This window comes from Astatotilapia calliptera, chromosome 18 (genome assembly GCF_900246225.1).
Source record: "Astatotilapia calliptera chromosome 18, fAstCal1.2, whole genome shotgun sequence".
NCBI lineage: Eukaryota > Metazoa > Chordata > Actinopteri > Cichliformes > Cichlidae > Astatotilapia > Astatotilapia calliptera.
Window position 1 is genome coordinate 23,461,460 of NC_039319.1, and position 21,164 is coordinate 23,482,623.

The following is a 21,164-nucleotide window of genomic DNA, read 5'->3' on the forward strand; positions in this document are numbered from 1 at the left end:
GCCTGAAGCACCAAGTTTTAAATTTTAAATTAAAAGTAGTAGTATTTAATTGAGTCTATTAAAGGTATATGACCTACAGTGGCTCCAAATGCTCTAAATAACACTATCAGCTGCCCTGTGGACTATAAAGTGCAACTTTTTTTTTTTTTTTTTAAATAAGATGGACAAAGCACTTTGTGCCACTGCCCTCTACCTATATGAGAGGCTATGATTTAGCAATGTCCTCCCTGGTAATGACTTCCTCTCATCAGCCGCACGTGTCGGATCAAAGTTCTGTTCAACACAGAAAACCCCTGGGAGCCCACTGATTACTACCACCTTCAACCCAGTCTCTCACAGGTCAATAAGCACAATTAATGCTGCACTTAGTATAAGTTTGTCTGTATGCTCATTTGTATAAATAAGTGTAAGTGTACAGCCAAATGTACACAGTTGTGCTGTGTGTGTGTTTGGTCGTGATTTGTCTCCTGTGTGGAAGGGAAGTCGGCTGTTTAACATCTTATCTGTTAGCGTTCTTTATTTCTGCCTGCTTTGTACATTTACCATTAAAATATTCTCGTTAACAGTTTGTGTGAATTGGTGTGGACGACAGTTCGACAGTTAAAGAAAACCTACTTAACCTCTAGCAGTGAGGTCCTATGGCTCTCCATCTAATCATCATCTGCTTCCTCCATGTTTGTCTTCTTCTGAAGCTCCTTGCCCTGCAGTCTCCAATTTATTTTACGCCCCTCCCCTCACCCTCTCCTTTCCCCCAAAACTGTTTGTATTAGAGCCCTAAATCAAGTGTTGGCAGTGAACTCGAAGTGGCACGGTTATGAAAATATTGCCTGTGAGAGATGGACCCAGCAAAGGAAATGAGCACAATGCATCCCTGCCTGTTGGCTGTTTTTGGGAGCCCTCACTACTTATTTAACAACAAGCAGCCCCCTGTCTCTCTGCTTGGTCAGGATGTCAGTGACTGACTGTTGGTCAGGGCTCACTGACTTGTAATGGTCCCGTGTTATTTATAGCCCCATGTGGCCTCAGAAGGCCCAGGTTTAATGAATCTCCATTTGTTTTGCCTGGACACAAGTCTCTGAGTGTGCATGCCCCTGTCAGGCGAGGTGAGTCAAGGTGGAGAGAGAGCCATACATAACTACCTCTAGTCGCTCGCTGGAGAATAATGAGGATTTCAAAGAATGATTACCGTGCTTGGAAGAGGCTGAAGCTTAACCGGAAGGTCTCCCAATAATGTCAGCCATGTTTGGTCATTGTGTCTCACATATTTCTTGTCAACCAGTGGCAGTGTTATGTTATGGGAACAAGCATTCAAGGGTCCTGCTGAGAAACAGAGGTGTAATCGAGCTTGTGAGTCTTTTCGTGCTTCCATAGTTTGAATGCTGTTTGTCGGCTGCAGGAGGAATAATTTGCAGCTCTGTGTGTTTATTGGACAGGTGCATCAGCAAAATGCAACACTTATATTGCTGGTGGTCTAGTTCTAGGGAAGGGGTGCAATAAGCACTCTGTAATGTAATCTCTGTATTTCTTTAGAAATTAACTAAAGATGTACACCAGTTTGATAAATCTCCTTAACTTTGTCTTTTCTGTAGGGGTGTCACGATGCTTTTAAGTTAGACACAAAATGTTAGGCAGCTTGTTAAAGAACAGCACATCCATAGAGCTCCATCCATGTAAACATCAGAGGAGAAACGACACGAACGGCTCCTTGCTCCTTTTTCCCTCTTGCCTCGCATCCCTCGAGCTTGACAGAGGGTTATAAAAACACACATCCATCCCGAAGCTACACTTGCAGAAGTGGCACATAACCCAGCGCTAGGGTCACAGGCGTTACTAAGAGGAAATGACTCCTTTTTGATATCGGAGCTGCAGTTAATCAAAGAGAGACACACACGCACACTTCTATAGCCACACAGGATAAGGAAGAGGCGATGGCGGAAGTAGCGGGTCGTGGGCCATTAAAAACATTGGCCACTGTGGTGTTTTTGACTATCAGGCCTAATTTGTTTTCTAATGGGACTGACATTTTGTTCTAGCCATTTCAACTGTGTATTCTGTCGTGGGTAAAAAACTTTTTTATCAACCCCTGAAGTTTTATCGTGTCTCTTCATTGAGAACAACATCCTCCACTCTAATTCAGTCTTGCTTCAGATCGTTAGAGGAAAAAAACATTGTGACATGAGTGTTGTTTCAGACAACCTCATGTGTCAGATGTGATTTAGGCCCTGGAGGAGAGGTTATGTTGACGGGTTATGCACTGCAACCTCTTAATTTCTATCACCTGCTTAGATTTGAGCTGTTGTGCTAAGGTGTGTGGAGGCTTTGCTCATTTTAGGAAGCTTTTACAGGGTGTGGGGATGCTAGGTTTAATGATGATGGGACATAAAAATTCAGTTATCACCTCCTTGGTAACATAAACTTTACGAGAACCTGCCGGGATAGATTCAGCACACAATAAGTAATTGTTGAAAGTTTGTAACAGGAGCTGTTATACTAAGAATACTGGATATTACAGCATTGGTGTTTTTATCTTCTGTATCTCGGCTAATGAGAACCATCTCCACTTTTGTTTCATCTCTCTTACAGGTTTACGAAATTGGCGCCAATGTTTCTTGATCGAAACTTCAAACGGCTATCAAAAGTCAACAACTACTTACCTCCATTCGGCTTTAAAACGCAAGGTAAAGCCATTCATCACAGTTCACCCTCCACTAGTTTGTATGTTTATTGTGGATTATAGTAATTATATGTTCTGGGGTTTTAGAAGGAGTTGCCCATAAAAACAGAAAGAAGCTTCGAGATCCCGACTTTTTTTTTTTTTTTGTGGTTCATGCTTCTCTCATGTTTTCCCTGATGCATGTCAGTCCTTCATTAGACCATTGTCTTCTAAATATCTTCATTTCTAGCTCTACAAGTTTTGGTGTAATTTTCTATTTCTTTGTTTTGTGTGTGTGTGTGTGTGGGGGGGGGGGGGGCAAAGCCACACAGGACAGCTATTTTCACATGTTTCCCCCCCCTCTTTAAATTAGACACCAAGCTTAAGCCATAAAGATTGGTGGAGTGCTCATTTAAAGTAAGACTGAGCATGTGTTCGTTTGCCACTGTTACGTTTAGAGGCTGTGTGGGAGATTGATGCCTGATGTAGTGCAGTTTTGTGCCTGTAGTGCCTGGTATCTCAGATATGAGCCAACAAGCTTTGCGTGTTTTCAGTATTAATCAACATCATATTCTAGCTTGCCAATATTTTATTTTGTTCAGTAGAAGCAATGGCATTCTTTATTTATCGGGGTTTTATCACTTGGCTCCTCATACTGTTTGTACTTGGCTACAGTCAGTACATACCAACCAACAATTTCAAAATGTCTCCTAAGAAGTTATTTTAACAGTTCAGACTGAATTTCCACTTGGTTTGTTTTGTATGAGTTGTTGAGAAAATCTGAGATCTAAGAAAAATAAGGCTCATTATTTCCTCTGTGACTTAAAGAATTTCTTTTTGCCATTTGTTGCAAAGTTTGTATTTTGGACATAATATATATATAATATGGAAATAATGTATTTTTCCTTTGCATGTTTGTTTGTTGCATATTATTTTTTGAAAAATGGATAATTATTAATAATTATAGTCTCCAAATAATAATGCAAGCACAGAGTGTTTACAAATTCCCAAAAGGGTTGCAGAAGTTCATTTACAATAGACACAAGAAACTGACAGAAATTATTTGGGGCTCCCAGGTCATGCTTTTAGCTCTGATGCTAATTGGTCTCATATCAACCTTTGTTTAGTTAAAGCTAATCTCCAACAACAGTCTTCTTTCTCTTGAAGGTGAAAAAATATGTAACTGGTCACTTTAATCACTTTGAGTGATTAAAGTCTTTTTGGAAGCAAGTCTTCTAGCTTGCAGATGTAGATGGACAGTTAATTTGAGACCAAGCCCCTATAAATAGACTGGCACGTATAAAGTGCTTTTCTATTCGAAGCACTCGAAAGTCTTTTACTACAAGCCTCTTTCACCCAATCACAGGCAGTTTTTTTTTTTTCTTTCTATGCCGACCTGTCTCTCTGATGGATGCATCAGGACAACTTTAACATAATGCCCAAGGATACTTTGACATGCAGACTGGAGTGAAGGAAACCAACAACCTTCCGACTGACAGATGGCCAACTCTACCTTCTGAGCCATTGCCGGAGGTGGAGAGTGTGTCAAAACTGCACTCACCAAGCTGTAGTTATGGAATTGCCAATCAAATCCAAAATTTGACTCTACCTACATGGGTTCTCTCCCAGCACTCTAGCTAACAGTCCACAGACTTGGTTATTTACCTGGTGATTCTAAATTGTCTGTAGGTGTAAATGTGACTGAATGGTTGCTATCCCTAGGTTTTTGCCCTGAAATGGACTGGCAACCTGTCCAGGATGTACCCCACTTTTTGCCCCCTGACAGCTGGGAAAGTCTAGTACCTATACCCTGAAATTAAAGAATACTTGCTTTACTGCCTTCACAGCCAGCGAAGCACAACATGGTAATACTGGTAATGCTCTCACGGTATAACATTCATAAGTATAGGATAGATTTTTTTAATTAATTAACTTTTTTAAGTATTCTCAGGCAGTCAGTCCAACCTCCGCAGACTTCTGTGTTTGTCGTAACCTTTCAAGTGATTTACATTTATTTGCTGGATGAACTCTATCTTGGGACCGGAAAATTTGATGTCTTCTAACACTCCAACGTTAGCATGTCCGCACACAGTGTTTGCACTTGTTAACTGACCTTAACACACTCCAGCACTTCAGATATCGAACAAGTACACAGTACCATGGGAACCTAAGAGATAACATTAATCTGTCTTCACTGGCATGCTCTGTCACATTTTCCAATACTTACAAGCAGAAGGTAAAGGGAATGTTACCTTTGTGCTCTGGCAAGTTCTCCACCGTCAATTAAACGTGTACTCATGTACACACACAGCCACGGCTATCAATAGAGCGCTCCCTGTGTGAGTGTTACACCTGGTTTCTGTTTTCTCCACGGACTGTGATGGCAGTGGGGTTTCCCTTTTAGTGGTATTCATGTGGAGAGATGATACGTGTGGATCTTGAATAGAACTCCACAAAGGATTCCAAATTGAGACCACGGAGTAGCGCTGGTGGGTGGGAGTTTTATTTTTACTTTTTATTCTGCCAAGAAGTATCTTTGGGACACATCAGCTATAGCCTGAAGAAGGAAAAGTAAACGTTAAGCTGCCCTGATTTGGTTTCCGGGGGGAATAAAGCTACGCTGCCAGTGATCGCTCAAAATTCAGGATTAATTTAAATTTTAAATGAAAATCGTTTTAAATATCTTATTCCTGCAGTCTAAAGTGGACTTCTTTTTAAACTGTTAACAGACTGGAGGAATTTTGTGGTGTGAGGGTGTTGAACCATAAGTTTATAAATTCTTTGCAGTGCTATTTTTGGAGAACCTGTTGGGAGGAAAGGATGTGATTTGTTGTTAGTTGCTTCTGTACGTATCCATGCTTGTTTCCAGCTGTTATATTTAGTTTGGGGCATTAACTTTTTTTTTTTTGTGTATGTGTGTAGGGATGAACTTTTTGATCAGAGAAGCTAATCTATCTTTGCAAATACTGATCCAGGGTTAGAAAGCTACAGCAGACTATTTAAAAACTGTGTCCTCATCAGGCAGCTCCACAGTTTTACAAGTAAAGGAGTGATGTCCCTGCACTATTGATGCTGTTTTCATTCTCAGCATGTCCACCAAATGAAATCACACCGACCGTTATGCAACTTTACACTTAGTTAGGAGGAAGCACAATTAAGGCAGCCAGACTGTGAGCTGCTGCCAAAGACTTGAACACATCTCACATTTGCAGTCATTAGCAGTTTTTTTTTCTTCTTTTTTTTCACAGTTGTTAACTAATTTATCAAGGATAGTGATACTTTATCTTTGTACTGCAGATAAATTTTTGGCCTTTTTGTTTTTTGCAATCATCTTTCTTTCATCACAGGATTTGTTGTAGTGTTTAGTCTCCACTCTTTCCAGCAAAGTGTCTGTGTTTATGTGTTATGTGATGCTTCTGCTATTCGCCGGTGTTGCCAGTAAAGATTTTTAACATTTCAAGAGTTCCACATTGGACTAATGTCTGCACTTGCAGCAATTTGTCTTTTGGCACTACCACAAGACATGCTTTGCTGAAAGGGTTTACCGCAGGTACTTAGAGCAATTAGCTTCCATGTTGTCCTCTGAAAGAGCACACTACCCATTGTGATTTTTCATTTTTCACCCGCTCGGATCCAGGTGTGGTCCTCGGCCTTGTGTTTATGCTGCTCAGGGTGATACTTGACGCCAGACATTGACACCACATCCAAACAATAAGCTGTGGCTCTGCTCGCCTCTCTTCACTAGGTTAATCATTAGGATTGTTAGACAGGGTGGATGGACTATAATATGTCTTACAACCTGGTTTGAGGCCCCAGTCTAAACGCTCAGTCTGCAAAAAGAGGCCAAGAGAAACAACAAGAGTGAGAGTAAAGGCAGACGGTGTGCTGCATTATGAATATAATAAATGAAATAGAATGCTATAAAATAATGCCAGACTTTTTGTGTGTCTTTTAAAAAAAAATTTAAACGATGGAGATGCAAATTGAGGATTTTATTTATTTATTTATTTATTTATTTTAAATCACAGCTGTTAAATCCACGTAGTTACAAATTCCTGCAAATGTAAGATGGAACAAAAATAGGTGCAACTCTAATGGAATCTGCACATTTGGGATGTTGAAGAAGATGAGTTATAAATATAAGAGGTCTAAAAATGGTCAGGAGGAAGAAATGCATGCAAGATCTAATGCTGGAGCTATGACTCCAGCACAATAGTCCGTAGAACATGGCAGGAATGCACGCTATGGCTAAACATCGCCGTTTCTCAACCTGTGATCAGAGGGGTGCTAGCCATGCAAGGAGACGAGTACAACACCGGCCACTTAACCAGGAGAATGTGATTGTTTGAAAACAGCATTCCACTCTGAGTGCTTTTATGGCAGAGTTTTTACATACACACGCATACCATCCTTAACTCCGTATGGGTGTTTCTCTCAGATTCACTCCTCTCCAGAATACAACAGCTTCCCCTCCTGTAATCCCCATCACCACTATTCCTGAGGTTCACTGGTCACTCCTTATCTATGAGTGAATAAACGGAGGGTGGTGTTCTCTCTTCCTGTTTGAAGACCACCTAGATTGTTATATCTCGGGTGGTATGTTGAAATCTTTGGCAGTCTGTTTGGCCTTTAAAAGTGTGATTTCCCCCAGTTTGAGCTTTTCAAATATGTCATTTTCATTATTTGAGAACATCAACTCGTCTTTGGAGCTAAAGGGACGTTCTGAGCGCTTAAAGTGACTGACTCTGATGACAGAGCTCCATTTCTAGTGCCAGATTAGTAGATGGAGTATTTTAATGTTTGATACTTGGAGCATCATTCACTGCCGAGGTAAAAATTATAAGCTTGGCAATGAATTTCACCCACATTTTGCATTTAATGTACTTGTGGATGAATTTTTAATGGGGATTTATTGTAGTATGGAGGTTCTGTCCTGTCTTTAAAATCCTGTTTTGTTTTCTTCTTTCTCTGCAGAGAGAATAATAGACAGCATTTTGACTATAACAAAAAATTACGGGCTGGGAGAGGAGCTTGACAGGTACCTGCACCCTACTCGTCAGCGTCAACATGAAGTCTCTTTTTGCTTCTTTGTTTCTTCTTAATATGACTAATGTCTGGCTGTCCTGCCTTCCAGTCTCAGCTGTAAACGATGCATCGTCGTGGGTAATGGTGGGATCTTATCCAACAAGTCTCTGGGGTCCCGAATAGACGAATACGATGTGGTGGTCAGGTAAGATACCAAAATAAAAGGGATTCTGTATAACAGCAGTGTTCTGTATAAGTTAAATAGTGTGAAGTTTTTTTTGGGGGGGGGGGGCTTGGACAGCTTGAATTTTTAGTTGAGGGGAAGAAAATGTCTTCTGCATCATCAACACGTGACCAAATAGGAATGCATGGTTGCTTCAGTGAGCTGGGAATCGGTATTGTGGAATATCGAGAAGTCTCTGGTTCTGTTTTTTGTTATTTGGGGGGGACTCAGTAACATACTTTGTTATGACCTTTTGTTATGCATACTTTATACACTGCCTCCACCTGACATCAGAGCTCACTGCAGGCAGACGGGCATTCCCTGGAGTGGAGCGGACTGTGAACTCTCATCAGCCCACAGGCGAGCACAGCAGCCCACTATTCAACTAAACGAGCTAAAGATGAAAACGGGAAACTCCAAAATAAAACTGGATGTACTGTTACCTTTAGTGACTGTGTCTGAGAGCTCACTTAACATTCCACTCGTTTCCAGAATGACTGTGGCTTACCCAGATGTTGTCAGATGTTAGCTCTTGTGATGAGGTTGCAAGCTGGGTTTTCCTCTGGCCAGTCTTTATGCATAGACCCAGCTTATGCTTCAGCTGAACCTTCATGTGGAGGTTTTGCTTTGTCTTTCTGTTTGCAGACGTGCTGTTTTATCTAAATATCGAAAATAATAATCCTGTGCTTTTCACTATGCTTTTCTTAAATTCCTGATTCCACCCTTTGTTGTCTTTCTTGCGTTGACAGGTTGAATGAAGCTCTAGTAAAAGGTTATGGAAAAGATGTAGGAACCAAAACCACCATAAGGATTACATATCCAGAGGGTGCGATCCAGAACCCAGAAAACTACGAACAAGACTCACTTTTTGTTCTATCTGCTTTCAAACCACTTGATTTCAAGTGGCTCAGACAAATGGTCTACAAGGAGAAAATGGTAAGGACATATTTGAAGGGGGGTGGGTTGTTTTGTTTTTTGGTGTTTTTTTTTTTGTTTGTTTGTTTGTTTTTGTTTTTTCTTCCAATGAATGAAGGTTGAAATCTTGAACTTACAAACACAAAACCTGGAAGATATTTGAACTACTTGAGTATTAAAATATAAATGGATCCAAAATGCAAGCAGTTTTCATAGAACAAGATTCCTGCTTATGCTTGCATTCACTTACATTCAAATAAATTAAGGTTAAAAATGAAATAACTGTACAACACAAATTAGAATGAAGGGTAAATTTAACTGGGAAAGAATAAGATAAAATATATAAATTAAAGTTGAAAATAAAATAACTGTACAACCAAATACACAATATAGAACTATATAAGAATGTATGAACTTACATTCCTCACTCTGTATTTGTTGGTTTGATCAGCACTCAGCTGAATTATTGCGCAACAATTTTGTCCTCCTTTGAACATCTATATCAGAGCAGTATAATCTATAATCACATCCTCCTGATTACCTTCTGTGGAAATCTAAACCACTTTGTAAAAGAATAAATAAGAATACACAGAACTATGCCATATACTAAATTAATATTGGGAATGTTTTAGATGAATGATATATTCTTCATTGTCGGTTAATACTTGTACAGCTGCTGTTATTGTGTATATATTTATTTATATTTAGATTTCTTCATACATTCTTATATAGTTCTATATTGTGTATTGTGTATTTTGTTGTACAGTTATTTTATTTTCAACTTTAATTTATATATTTTATCTTATTCTTCCCAGTTAAATTTACCCTTCATTCTAATTTGTGTTGTACAGTTATTTCATTTTTAACCTTAATTTATATTTTATTCCTTCCTAGTTAAATTTACCCTTTTTAATTTTTCATATTTATTTCCTATCTTATTCATAGCCTTTCCTTTTTTGTTTTCTTTAGGTCACGAGCAGTTGTCCAAGCATTTCACTACATATCGTACTGTGTATGACTGTGTACGTGACAAATAAAATTTGAATTTGATTTAAATGCTTAATGTGGAAAGGACATTCAAGGAAAAATGACCTTATTTTTTCCCTTTGCTTTGCCATGTAACAAGCCTATCACATGTCCCATGGAATATTAGTATTGGCACAGTTAATTGACAGGTTATGAGTTGCCCTATTAATCTCACAGGGTCAGACTGAATGGCCCAATTGTGTCTACGTTATCTATGAAAGTATTACCGAACATGGCAGTCTTTTAATACCTCCTCTTCTCGTTTTGTCCTTTTGTTAGAAAAAAGCTCTCTTGGCACTTTCATTCTGTTCTTGTTGAGCAGTCTATAATATATCTTTGACTGGGATTATTTTGAATCCACTTAGCTTAAGGTCAAAGGGCCTGCCTCAAAGTATTTAAGGGAACATACTAGAGCCTCCCTTTCTTTTCCTTTTTTTTTTTTTCCCCCTTCCCCCCCCCCCCCCCCCCCCCCTTTTTTTTTTTTTTTTAAGTTGTAGCATGTTTTATATCTTTATGGATTTACATTATTGCTGAGTGCTTCTATAAAGCTCAACATATGCAGTGTTAAGCAAAACCAGTCCTCCCTCCTTCTGTGAGTGGAGGTCACAAATTCACCCATAAAGGGCAATAACTTGACTTGATTTTAAATTTGGACGATTTCCCCTTTAAGGCCATTCTGTGCACCGTTGCATCACTTCGAGCACTCTTCCTAGGTTTGAATCGCTCCCTGGCCACTTGCATGCACACTGAAATTTCAGTTGTCAAAACAGCAACACTTCCACTTGGAATTTCCAAAGTGGTGCTTATACACCACTTTGAAAATAGTCATTAGTTATTATTAATCCATGGCTTTCTTCCACAGTGTGCCTTTTATCGTGTCTCCCTGCCTGGTCTCACTTTGGGGGTTCTATTCTCTTTTATTGTAGGGTCTTTACCTTACAATACAAAGCGTCTTGAGGCAACTGTTGTTGAGATTTTGGCGCTGAATAAGTAAAATTTAAATGGATTTGTGAGAAAGGACAGACATACAGAGGTGTGAGTGGTTAGCATGCTTCTGGTCACACTACTGACCTTTGGGTTTGGACTCTGTGTGCTTTCTCTAAACTACAGTTTGGTGTTCAGGTCGTAGCTTTAGTGTCTGGCTCCAGTGATCATCCTCGACATGAAAGCTGCATCAGTTTGACACAGAAGTTGATGTTTGTCTGTGGTGAAATCTAAAAAGAGCACATGCAGGTGGTCATATTTGGATTTCCAGTGAGCAATCAAACTGTGAACACAGGAAGTGGTGCAAAGGTGCACACAGAGGTCTCCTGCGTGGGGAGGAGTGTTGAATTTAAAGCAGATGTTTGTTTGTGTGGGTTTTGGTTTTTTGTTGTTGTTAATGTTGGTGTTGTAAAACTCACATTTGTAATTTTATTAAAAATCAGAGTAGGGAGTGTATTTTTAAGCAGGCAGAATAATCATTTATTTTTGTTGTTTTGTTTTGTTTTGGGAAAAAAGTCTCATCAGAAAACACAGGATTTGGGAAACCTGCTTTATTTTCTGACACAGCCGAGTGAATTTCAGAGACCGTATCCCAGCTGGAATTTTTACAAGGCGGCTTTTGTCAAAATAGAAAGTCACAAGTGGAAAAAAACAGAATAAGGGTGGGTGGGTGGGAATGGACAATACAGTTAGGGTATGGCATAACAAACTGAAACAAAGTAGTAGTGTGAATTTTGGTTAAAGGACAAAAGAAAATGGATAGGTGGAAAGGATAATGTCAAATGGAGTAAAGGGTTAACAGCTGAGGAAAGAGTGAGTAGTGGAAGTTGACGGTAAAATAAAATAAAACTGCTTTCTTGGCTGGCTTATGGCGTCTTCAGCCTTTGATAGTGCCCAGATTTTTGTGGCGTGTCAGATGGAGAGGACAGTGAAAATGGCTGCCTGGATAATTGATCTGGCCCCCGGCGTCTGACTCAGTCCTCTTTGATCTGCTGAGGAAGGAGGAATGCAACTCATGCGTTAATTATCAGGAAACAGAAATATCATCAGTGTCTTCTGTTTTGAGGCTCGATGACAGCATGGCAGAATAAAACTGACACATGTGCAGACACCCAGGTTTGACCTCCAGAAAACAGGAACATAATGGGACACGCTATTTATATGGCAGGAAATCGAATGCAATTCATCTGTACTGCTATTCTAAACAGTTTGCTCCATTTTTATTTTGGCAGCTTGTGCCCTTGAAACTCTTTCAGTGTAAAAGTAATCCATTAATGGATATCAGTGTAGTGAGGTGGTTTATAGAATTACAATCCAAAAAAAAAGCCCCTCTAACTGTTCAGGCTTGTTGCTAAGAGTCTACAGTCCTAGAATAGCAGAGTCGGTCAGTTGTGCAATCTGTCGGTTTAAACTGCTTTGGTCCAGATGTTAAATGGGCTGCCTTCCTCATTAGTGCTGACCGTTGCTCCCCGGTAAAGTCTCAGTGGTGGTAGGTGTTGTTATGACTGTAAGCCGATGTGTTTAGGGAATGCTTTAATTTGACACTAGTTTCGAAAGTTGTGTATAATAAGTAGCACGTCACGTTGGTTTAAATGATAAATGAACTGTCTGCAGCGAGCTTTTATGTGCTTATTTAAAAATGCATCACACAGGCATTTAATTTGTTTGCTCACATTAAACTATTTGGTAAGAAGATGCAGCATATACCTTTAGTGAAGCATGAAGCTGCTTGTGTTACTAGGAGAGCAATATCTGTTTGCTGTTGGATTTTCTGCCTTGGCAGCAACATGAAAGAAACCCGTCAAAAGACTGATATCCTGTCTTCATTGTATCTCATTCACTAGCAGCAGGAAAAATGCAGAGTAAACACCAAGATGTTTTTATCTGCACGTTTGATTTCACCTCCCGTGATCTCAGGAAAAACGTTCCTAAAAAAAATAATTGTAATAATGAATTTTTTTAAATATATGCGTGCTCATTATTTTAAAACTATTTTCCTTTACTTCTTACCACACAAACAGGTATTTAATGGAATAAAACAATCATACTTTTGGTAAAGAACTATTTGCAGGAAATCCTCATCATGTAGCAGCAAGCCCCCCCCCCCCCCCTGCACCCCTTTACTCGATCCATTTTGTTCGTGCTAGAGGGTAACATAATGTAACTCTGGACAGTTGTCCTTCGGGAGCTTTCACGGCCGGGAATTTCTTTGTGTAACCTGCATACTTGGAGCTGGAAGGGATGAAAAACCTTTTTTACTTGCCTTCTGTGGTTATGAAAGCAAGTGTAATTTTTTTTTTTCCCTGAAAGGTTAGTGGGTGGTACACACTTGCGCAGTTCCGAATGACTCAGCTAGCCGGTGGTAAATGTGCCGGACTATCCTTCATTTATTGCAGATTTTCATGAGCCTAGAGTGCAGTCTTGGAAAGCTGGCCAGAATACAAATTAGCAAGACAGTTTCCCAATCTGTTATTTAGAGTTTCGGACACTTCCACAAACACGCAGACTCACGCAAAGAAATCCAGTCGTGATCACATCTAATCCTTCTTCCTAATTGTGCCTGTCCTTTTTAATACATACACAGTCCCAAAGCATCACAAAGCTTCCAATTTCCCTTATCCCTCATTGTCTACCTGATTACAAGCTAACTTTCTCACTCTGCCTTAAAATTGGACCCCACAACGGCAACAGGCTGGTTGATTGCCACATTACATGCTGTTTACACATGTGCTCAAACGCGATTTCCACGATTGCTGATATAGTTTTTTTTCTCTCCTGGGTCTAATTTGCAAATTTTTTTTTTCTCCTTCATGCACAGTGTGCACTCACAGTTCATGCACACACAGCCTGCATGTGTTTGTATATGTGGGGATATTTTTAAACAGATCCAGTGAAAGATATACAGCCGGTGGTAAACACGGGGTTTGAAGGTGGAGTGTCGGTGTTCTATCTCTCCTGTTTGTTTACAGGAGCTTTCGCTGCTGGCTGCAGGGCAGAGAGATAAATGATGGATGCAGACAATTTGTCGAAGAAAGTACTTCTCCTTTAATAGAAATGCCGCCAGGGGTTCTTATTCCAAAGTAACAAAATACTATAGTGTAGCCAATATTTCTGTCTTTTGGTAATGCCAAAAAGATCGAGTGTAGCTAAAATATCGAGTCTCTAGAATGGCAAGGGTCTCCACATTATTGAGAAATTTAAATGTAAATTCCCGATGGCTGGAATACTGGTGTGAGCCAGTGAGCTGTGTCACCCCGTGTGGTGCCCAGATTTTTGGGTTTACATACTTGTCATTTTATCCCAAAAAAGTTTATTGCAACCCTTTCACTGTGGATGAACTGCAGGAAGGTATATGGCTCTTCTTTTAAGCCCAAACATCTGTGGAGAATCCCCCAGTTGCATGCATACATGCATTCATAAACATTTACATACTTGTAAACATGGATTCTGAACGTGAACCAAGTGACTAACGTGGTGTCCGGATGTCACTGATTGCCACGAGTGTTGTGTTTCAGAAGTGCTTCACCTACATAGCCTGCTGTGATTTACACTGGGACCTGTACACTGGGTTCCTTTGGTGCTGTGTTCCAATAGAGTGGATGTTGATTAATGATGTATTTATGAGAGTTTAAGGCGACCTATTAATTGTCAAAAGGTCACCAAAAGAACCAATGTTTGTGTTGTTGTGTTTTTGTTTAGTTTTTTATTCATTTGTTGTTGTTTTTTTAATATATATATATAATGAGATACAAGCAGATCCTTGTGACACTGCTTGTGATCTTTCAACACGTCACCTGTTATTTCCCAGAGACTTTGCTGCACCTGCTGGTTTTAAAGGTTGTAGTGTTGTGAAGCGGTGAAGCATTGGCACGATTTTCATCTTTGCAATCGTGGAAGTTTGAAGATTTGTGCTTCCCATACCGAATAACCTCAGAGAGACCAGGAATCGATCAATCACTGTGACCTCAATGGGAGGAGAGGTTGTGGTATGTGTCAAGAAAACAAAAAACACAAATCGGGGACCGCTTCAGATTCCCTCCTAAAAACAAAGAGGGGGAATATTATAAGTGGACCTTTAGTAACTGTAATCCCCTGCTGCGCACCTCCAAGTTTTACTGCTACCTCCCTCCATTCAGACATTCTTGCACAAATGGCTCCTCTTCAGAGGAGCACTTAAGTGGTAAGACACTACCACTTGTAAACTCAGAGACCTGACATGTACACAGTGCTAATGACCTCCAGGCAGCTGTAATTGTGATTGTTCGCAGTTTGGGGCTGCCGTTTCGTTTTCAAAATTGCTTTAAGTCGGCCCTCCGGAAATTCGGTCCACCTCGTCTGAGCCGTGCAGCTCCACGGCACAAACATCAAACGCAACCACATTCTCGCTCGGTAAGTTTACAGGATTGAAAAACTCCAAAAAGTGTTACGGTTGTCAATCAGGGAAGTAAGGCCATTCGTTGCTATTGAAGCAATACTCTGAGATCAATCTGAAGAGTAGTCACATGTAAGCTAAAACTGAAAACCGCTTCTGGTGACGAGATTGTTTGGTTTCACTGCTTGTGGCAGATGGTTTACGCTGAAGGCATTTAAAGCCACTTGTAGTAATCCTGCAAATGTGAAACCTTTTTCCCTTTATCCCCCATATTTCATTGTTGTTCCGTGTGTCTGCACTTTTTGCTCGGACCCCCAGAAGCTATAGACTGAGCTGGCTGTTTCACTTAACACAGCGGACCACTTTAGTTTTAAGGTGAGTTCAGTTTTGGTTTGGGCTGGAAACCACAATGAAACCAAAGCACGCTAAAAACTCTCAATGCAAGGCTCTAAACCAAAGCTGTTGCTTATTTGAGCCTTTTTATGCAAGGACACAGGATACATACCATTATGTTTATGGACAGTCTAATTTAGGTATCTCACCAGCACATGATCTTAGTTACCTTTTTCGAGATTTTAACGACCTTTTTCCTTGTACCATTCCTTTTTGCTTCACTTTTTCCATTTGTTTGATCCTTTCCATCTTTAGGCTTACAGTAGGACTTCTCCTCATCCTGTGGCACGCTTTAATCCTCTGATTCAAGATCCCTTTTTTTTTTTTTTCTTCTTTAATGGTTTATGTAATTGTGATTTTTTTTTTTCCAGCAGCTTTGAAATCACAAAACAAATACACTTAGCCTTTGTAAGGCTTCAGCTCAAGCTGACAAGTTACCTGTACTCTGCCATCTACTTTAATCGTACATGCTTTTGTTTGTGGTTTCCGAGGAATCAATAATAGTCCTTTTCTAATCTCAACAGCCTTACTGCTCTGTTGGTACATCCTCTTCATCCTCAGCACAGAAAAATCAGTATTGCACAGATATTATCGCAACATCACTGCATTGATATAGTGCTGGGGATTGTCTCACACAGTGCATACATTTAGAACTGCATTTCCAGCTCTCTGCACTGTGTGGTAAACAATGTTTATAATTAGCTCTCAAGAAATGCCATGAATGTTGGCTGTAGTGGACAAATGTGTGTAATTCAGAGTTTGAGGTTAAGCCAGCCCGAGCTGTATGCTGTGCTTTGATGTAGCTGTATAAGCTTGCTGTTCCTGTTATTTGGAGAATTGTTGAATCTGTGAACTCATCATTTCTGCTCATCTGCGCTCAGTTCAGGCTCGTTATGCTTTGAGATCCACCTTCTGACAAGACGGCAAGGAGTTGTATCATCTTTTCCTCAACACGGTTGACTGGCACTAAGCTGATTTTTAAGTTTTTGTAACTAAGTAATGTTGACCCCCTCTAGGATCTATCTCCTTGCATTGCAAATAATTAACTCACCCAGTTCAGGTTTGTTTTAACAGGTGCTTTATTGGAGCGCACTGCCTTGTGCACACACTTAAATCTAATAATCTAAACCAATTTAACCATAAAGCTGTCACAGGAGAACGGAAACAGTCATTTCCTCTTTGAACACAGCTCAGTGACAGCCCAGCCAGCCAATGCAGTACACGTGTGTTCACCTTTGAGCATGTGTGCGTCCGTCATTAGCAAGTGGTGTGAAAGACTCTTTCCGTAGCTTCCTATCGTGTCTAGGGCAAAGTTACAGCGCTTTGTTTTGAGAAACAAATGCGTGCTCACACAGAGGTTAGCAGTTAGTCCACAGTGGGAGCCACATCCTGTTCCCTTAAGGCTATTTGTAGGAGCTTTAAGTACAGATTGTACGCTACTCATCGCTGGAAGTGCAGCCTTTTCAGTGCTGCTTTAAAGCAGTTTCTTTTACTCTTTATTTACTGGATACCTATCTTATGTCATTTTGATGTTCATTGTTCTTTGCTGTGTGTTTAACCTTCAATGACACATCCAAAACAGGGCTTATTGTTTGAAAGTGAAGTTCTTTCTCATTCTGCTCAGCGGTTTGTCGTCCTTCTCGCATATGTTTCATTTGTAATGTACCAAATGTTTCCAGTGGGTGGCAGGTGTTTACTGCACGCTAGCTAGTTAAGCACCAAGATTATTTTGCTACAAAGCCATATTAATGTAGTACATGCAGGATGTGGTTTGGTAAACTGTATATAATGTTCAAGCCCTAAATGTGCCTCTGTAGAAGCGCAAGTTGGCCATAAAAATAGATCAGTTTTCCACTTCCCCTTAATTCACCTTAAATTATCTCTCAGGTACAAGGAAGTCTGTGGAATTAATAATTTTCTTTTGGTATTTTAACATTTATTTCCTGCTCCTGTGATGTGTTCCTGAGCCTGTGCGTTGACTCTGTACAGAACTGTCTGGTTTTAATGCAGTGCAGCCCGAGGCTGAACATCACAGCCATTCATGACTTGTTTTCAGTCTTGTTCTTGTGCACAGGAATCCCACTGAATTCTCTGAATATTTTTTATGATCACTAAAACATTTGTAGTTTTATGTTTTGTTTTGTTGTTTTTTTTTTCTAAACCATTTGCTCACCAAGTTTTCACAGCATTTTGAAATCCACCATATCTTTCCTTCTCAAAGTTTGGGATCAAGTAAATCATTGCTGTCTGTTTTTTGTTTACATGTTACAAAGTGTTACAGCGTTTTGGAAAACAGGGTTGTGAGCAGCTTCCCACATTCCTGAACTCATAAACATACCCACCGTTCCCATCCTTCCTAACAATCCCAAATCCTTACATACTAATTGCTCATACATTTCTCAAAACCACCTGTACTTGTCTGATCTTCAAAGAGATCCCCACCCTGTGACATTTGTGTGTGTGTGTGTGTGTGTGTGTGTGTGTGTGTGTGTGTGTTGTGTCATTAGCTGCTCTCCTTCCTAGAATAAAGAAAAAAATGCATCACTCTTTATTCAGCATACACAGACCTGCACACATCCAAACAGCTCGGCTAAATAGATTTCTGGCAAACACAAGCTGTGTTGACAGGAGAGATGAGCTGCTGTTCCTGTCGCGGCTTGCCGAGGGCACAGAGCTGGGCCTGCGTTCAAAAAGAGCCGCCACTGTTGAACCCACAAAGCCATCAGACTTGTTGCTACTGCCTCTGCCAACACACAAACACACACACACACACATTGCTGTATCAAAGGCACCCAGGCGAGTGTTTGACTGTTTGAACAGGTGATTCACATTGGCTTCATGGATCTGAGGAGACAAGTCAATCACACACTGTTAATTTGTTACTTGTTAATTTAGTGTAACATTTGAATTGAATGCAGTAAAGGAAGCTAGGACTCAGGATTCACTTGCATTATGTATAAACTTCTCCAAGGGGGAGCTTTTTGTCTGTCTCAGTTTATTAATATCAGTCGGCTGTTCTGGAAGGACCAAGTTGGGCAAGTGCCTTTCATTAGAGTTGCATAATTTTATTCAGGTGGTGTTACTAGCATGTCTGACGGGTTGTGCTTGCGACTGATGAAGATTGCCTTGTGTAAAAAGACCCGAGGTCTCTCGGAACACCCTCGGGTCAAGGTGTGATTTTGTGATTTTCTTTCTAATGCAATATTTACCCAGAGATGTTGAGTATGGATAGGTTCCCAGCAGGGTGTCTGACTTCAGACAAAAGTGGGTCTACAAAAGATTTTTTGTCAAAATCAATTATTTCACTAATATTGATATTTCCAGAAGCCTGAGAAAATTGTAGGAAACAGAAAGTCTCCGCACGGTAATGGAGCAGTTTTGCTCCAGAGTCAGTGCATATTAACACGGCAGCACTATTATCAGCACCTATAATCATTCTCCTTATTTGGTGTTCACTTTATGAAGTATTCTTTCTCAGAAGGAAAATGGCACTAAAGCCTTAAAGGTTCAACTGTGTGTCGCACTATTGTCTTATCTAAATCTTCTAAAACTTTGATGAGGACTTTAGTGCAGCCTCTCGTTACCACTCTAGGGCAACTGCATCTCTCACAAACTGCTAGACTTTCCTTCTGATGGGTCAAAATTGCTGGTGTCCTGCAAACAGCAACCCCCAACCTCCCCTTCATTCATTAAAGGTCCAGAAGTAATTTCCCCAATCAGTGGTAGACGGAGCCTGGCTTCTGGTTTGCTTCTTTGTTTAAGGAGGATAATCTTTTGTTGATGTTTGGTTGGTAAATTTTAGTTGCCTATCACCAATGCCATCAATTGAAACCTTTAGTTGTTGTTTTTTGTTTTTTCCCATTTGTGCCTCTGTGACATGTCTCTAATCTGACAGTGTAAAATAAATTCTTTACCATACACAAACTGACCTTTTTCTGCTGTCCTCCATCTTTTTACTTTTCAGAGGGGCACAGATGGCTTTTGGAAGTCTGTGGCTCAGTCTGTGCCTCGGGAGCCGACAGAGATGAGAATCCTCAACCCCTACTTCATCCAGGAGGCTGCCTTCCAGTTCATTGGCCTGCCATTCAACAATGGCCTAATGGGCAAAGGAGTAAGTAACAGTGGAACTTTACTTTTGTTTTAAACCTTCACTGTAGGTATGTTGTAACTGCACACCCTTCTTAAAAAAAAAACAAACAAACAAAAAAAAAAAAAAACCTGCACTGTGTCCAGTGGTGTAACCTGATGTGCACCCCCCTTGAAATGTAACTGTGCAGTCCAGACAAGGATAAATGCTGGCAACGGCGTCGGCCAGTTACGTAGGCTACATCAGATATCGACTTTGTATGCATAGATGAGACGTTCATCTGTTTTTGTAAGAGAATGAGAGCTCGATATCCAGAAAGAATGGGGAGGGGATTGGACTGTGTTTCCAAATGAAATGCAGAATAATTACAGTCCCACTCGTCTGCGCCCTGCTTACACAAGAGTCTTTTTCCTTTTTCTTTTTTAAGTAACTAATTGAAGAAAATATACACATGTTATATAATCTGCTGATTCTGGAGCCATTTAGGGGCTTATTTTGCTGTAAGTTATGAGCAGAGTTCATTCTTGGAACAGGAGCTGCGATTAGGGAGCCACGGATCTAAAGCGTTCCGATCTTTCACTGCATTTTACTTCGGTACATTAAAAACTAGTGAATACTCGCTGTAACCCGGCGCCAGGGTGGATCCCTCTGCCGTGTCATCCCTTTAACCAGAGAATATTTTGTTTAAGAAGTAAAGTGATGAAATTTAAATTGGTGGCTATCAAATCGATTGCAGAGCAGAAAAATTACAAACTAAACATCAGACTGTTTGAAATTAAATACTGGTGTGCAAGTGTATATAGTGTGTGTGTGTATGTGTCTGTGTACACTTGGCAAGTAAAGGGGGGATAGGGGGAATTGGAGGGGACATGAGGAGTGTATCACCCTAACACCACCCTCTGGGGGCCACCAAGAACACCCCTGCATGAACTCAGCTCTGCAACATGTGTTGAACATGTGGGCATCACATTATATATGTGTGTGTTTGTGCGTAAGAGAGCGAGTGCATGATGATCTGTGTGCACGTTTGTGTTTGTGTCTGGGTGTTTGCAGGGCTGTCTGGCTGCAGAGTTGTATGATTTGGCACATTCTTTCCCTAGAAACACTTTACCGTTTCTCCTCTGACCATCACAGTGTATGTTTATGTACATGGAAATTAATGAGGAGGACTATTTGTTATACTGGTGTTTATGTTGAGTGTGTGTGGCTGCATGTGTGTAAAATAATCTCTTATTAGAACATGCAGTGGGGGGTTGGCCAGCTGCTGGTTCAGCTCCACCTACCCTGAGGGCTGCAAATCAGGGTAATGATTTAAATAGGGCCTCCCTCCCTCTGCTTTCTTCTGCACCCTGCATTCCCCCCCCCCACACACACACACACACACACACACACCCTCTGTTGTTCTGCAACATCCTCACACACAATCAAACACACAGAGGCCCTTTTACCTACCCCCCCAAATCCCAGATCTCTGGCACCCCAGGGC

The 21,164-nt window shown here is 40.5% G+C and overlaps 1 protein-coding gene across 11 annotated transcripts in view; it reads left to right on the forward strand.

The window, feature by feature from the left end:
- The window catches only part of st3gal3b (ST3 beta-galactoside alpha-2,3-sialyltransferase 3b), a 51,213-nt gene that overhangs the window by 25,122 nt on the left and 4,927 nt on the right, over positions 1-21,164 (forward strand). For all 11 annotated transcript variants that reach the window (XM_026150920.1, XM_026150921.1, XM_026150922.1 and 8 more), the window contains 5 exons: positions 2,584-2,678; positions 7,628-7,691; positions 7,788-7,883; positions 8,651-8,837; positions 19,556-19,702. In XM_026150920.1, coding sequence (XP_026006705.1) covers positions 2,584-2,678; positions 7,628-7,691; positions 7,788-7,883; positions 8,651-8,837; positions 19,556-19,702 — 589 coding nt within the window. The remainder of the gene's footprint in view (positions 1-2,583; positions 2,679-7,627; positions 7,692-7,787; positions 7,884-8,650; positions 8,838-19,555; positions 19,703-21,164) is intronic.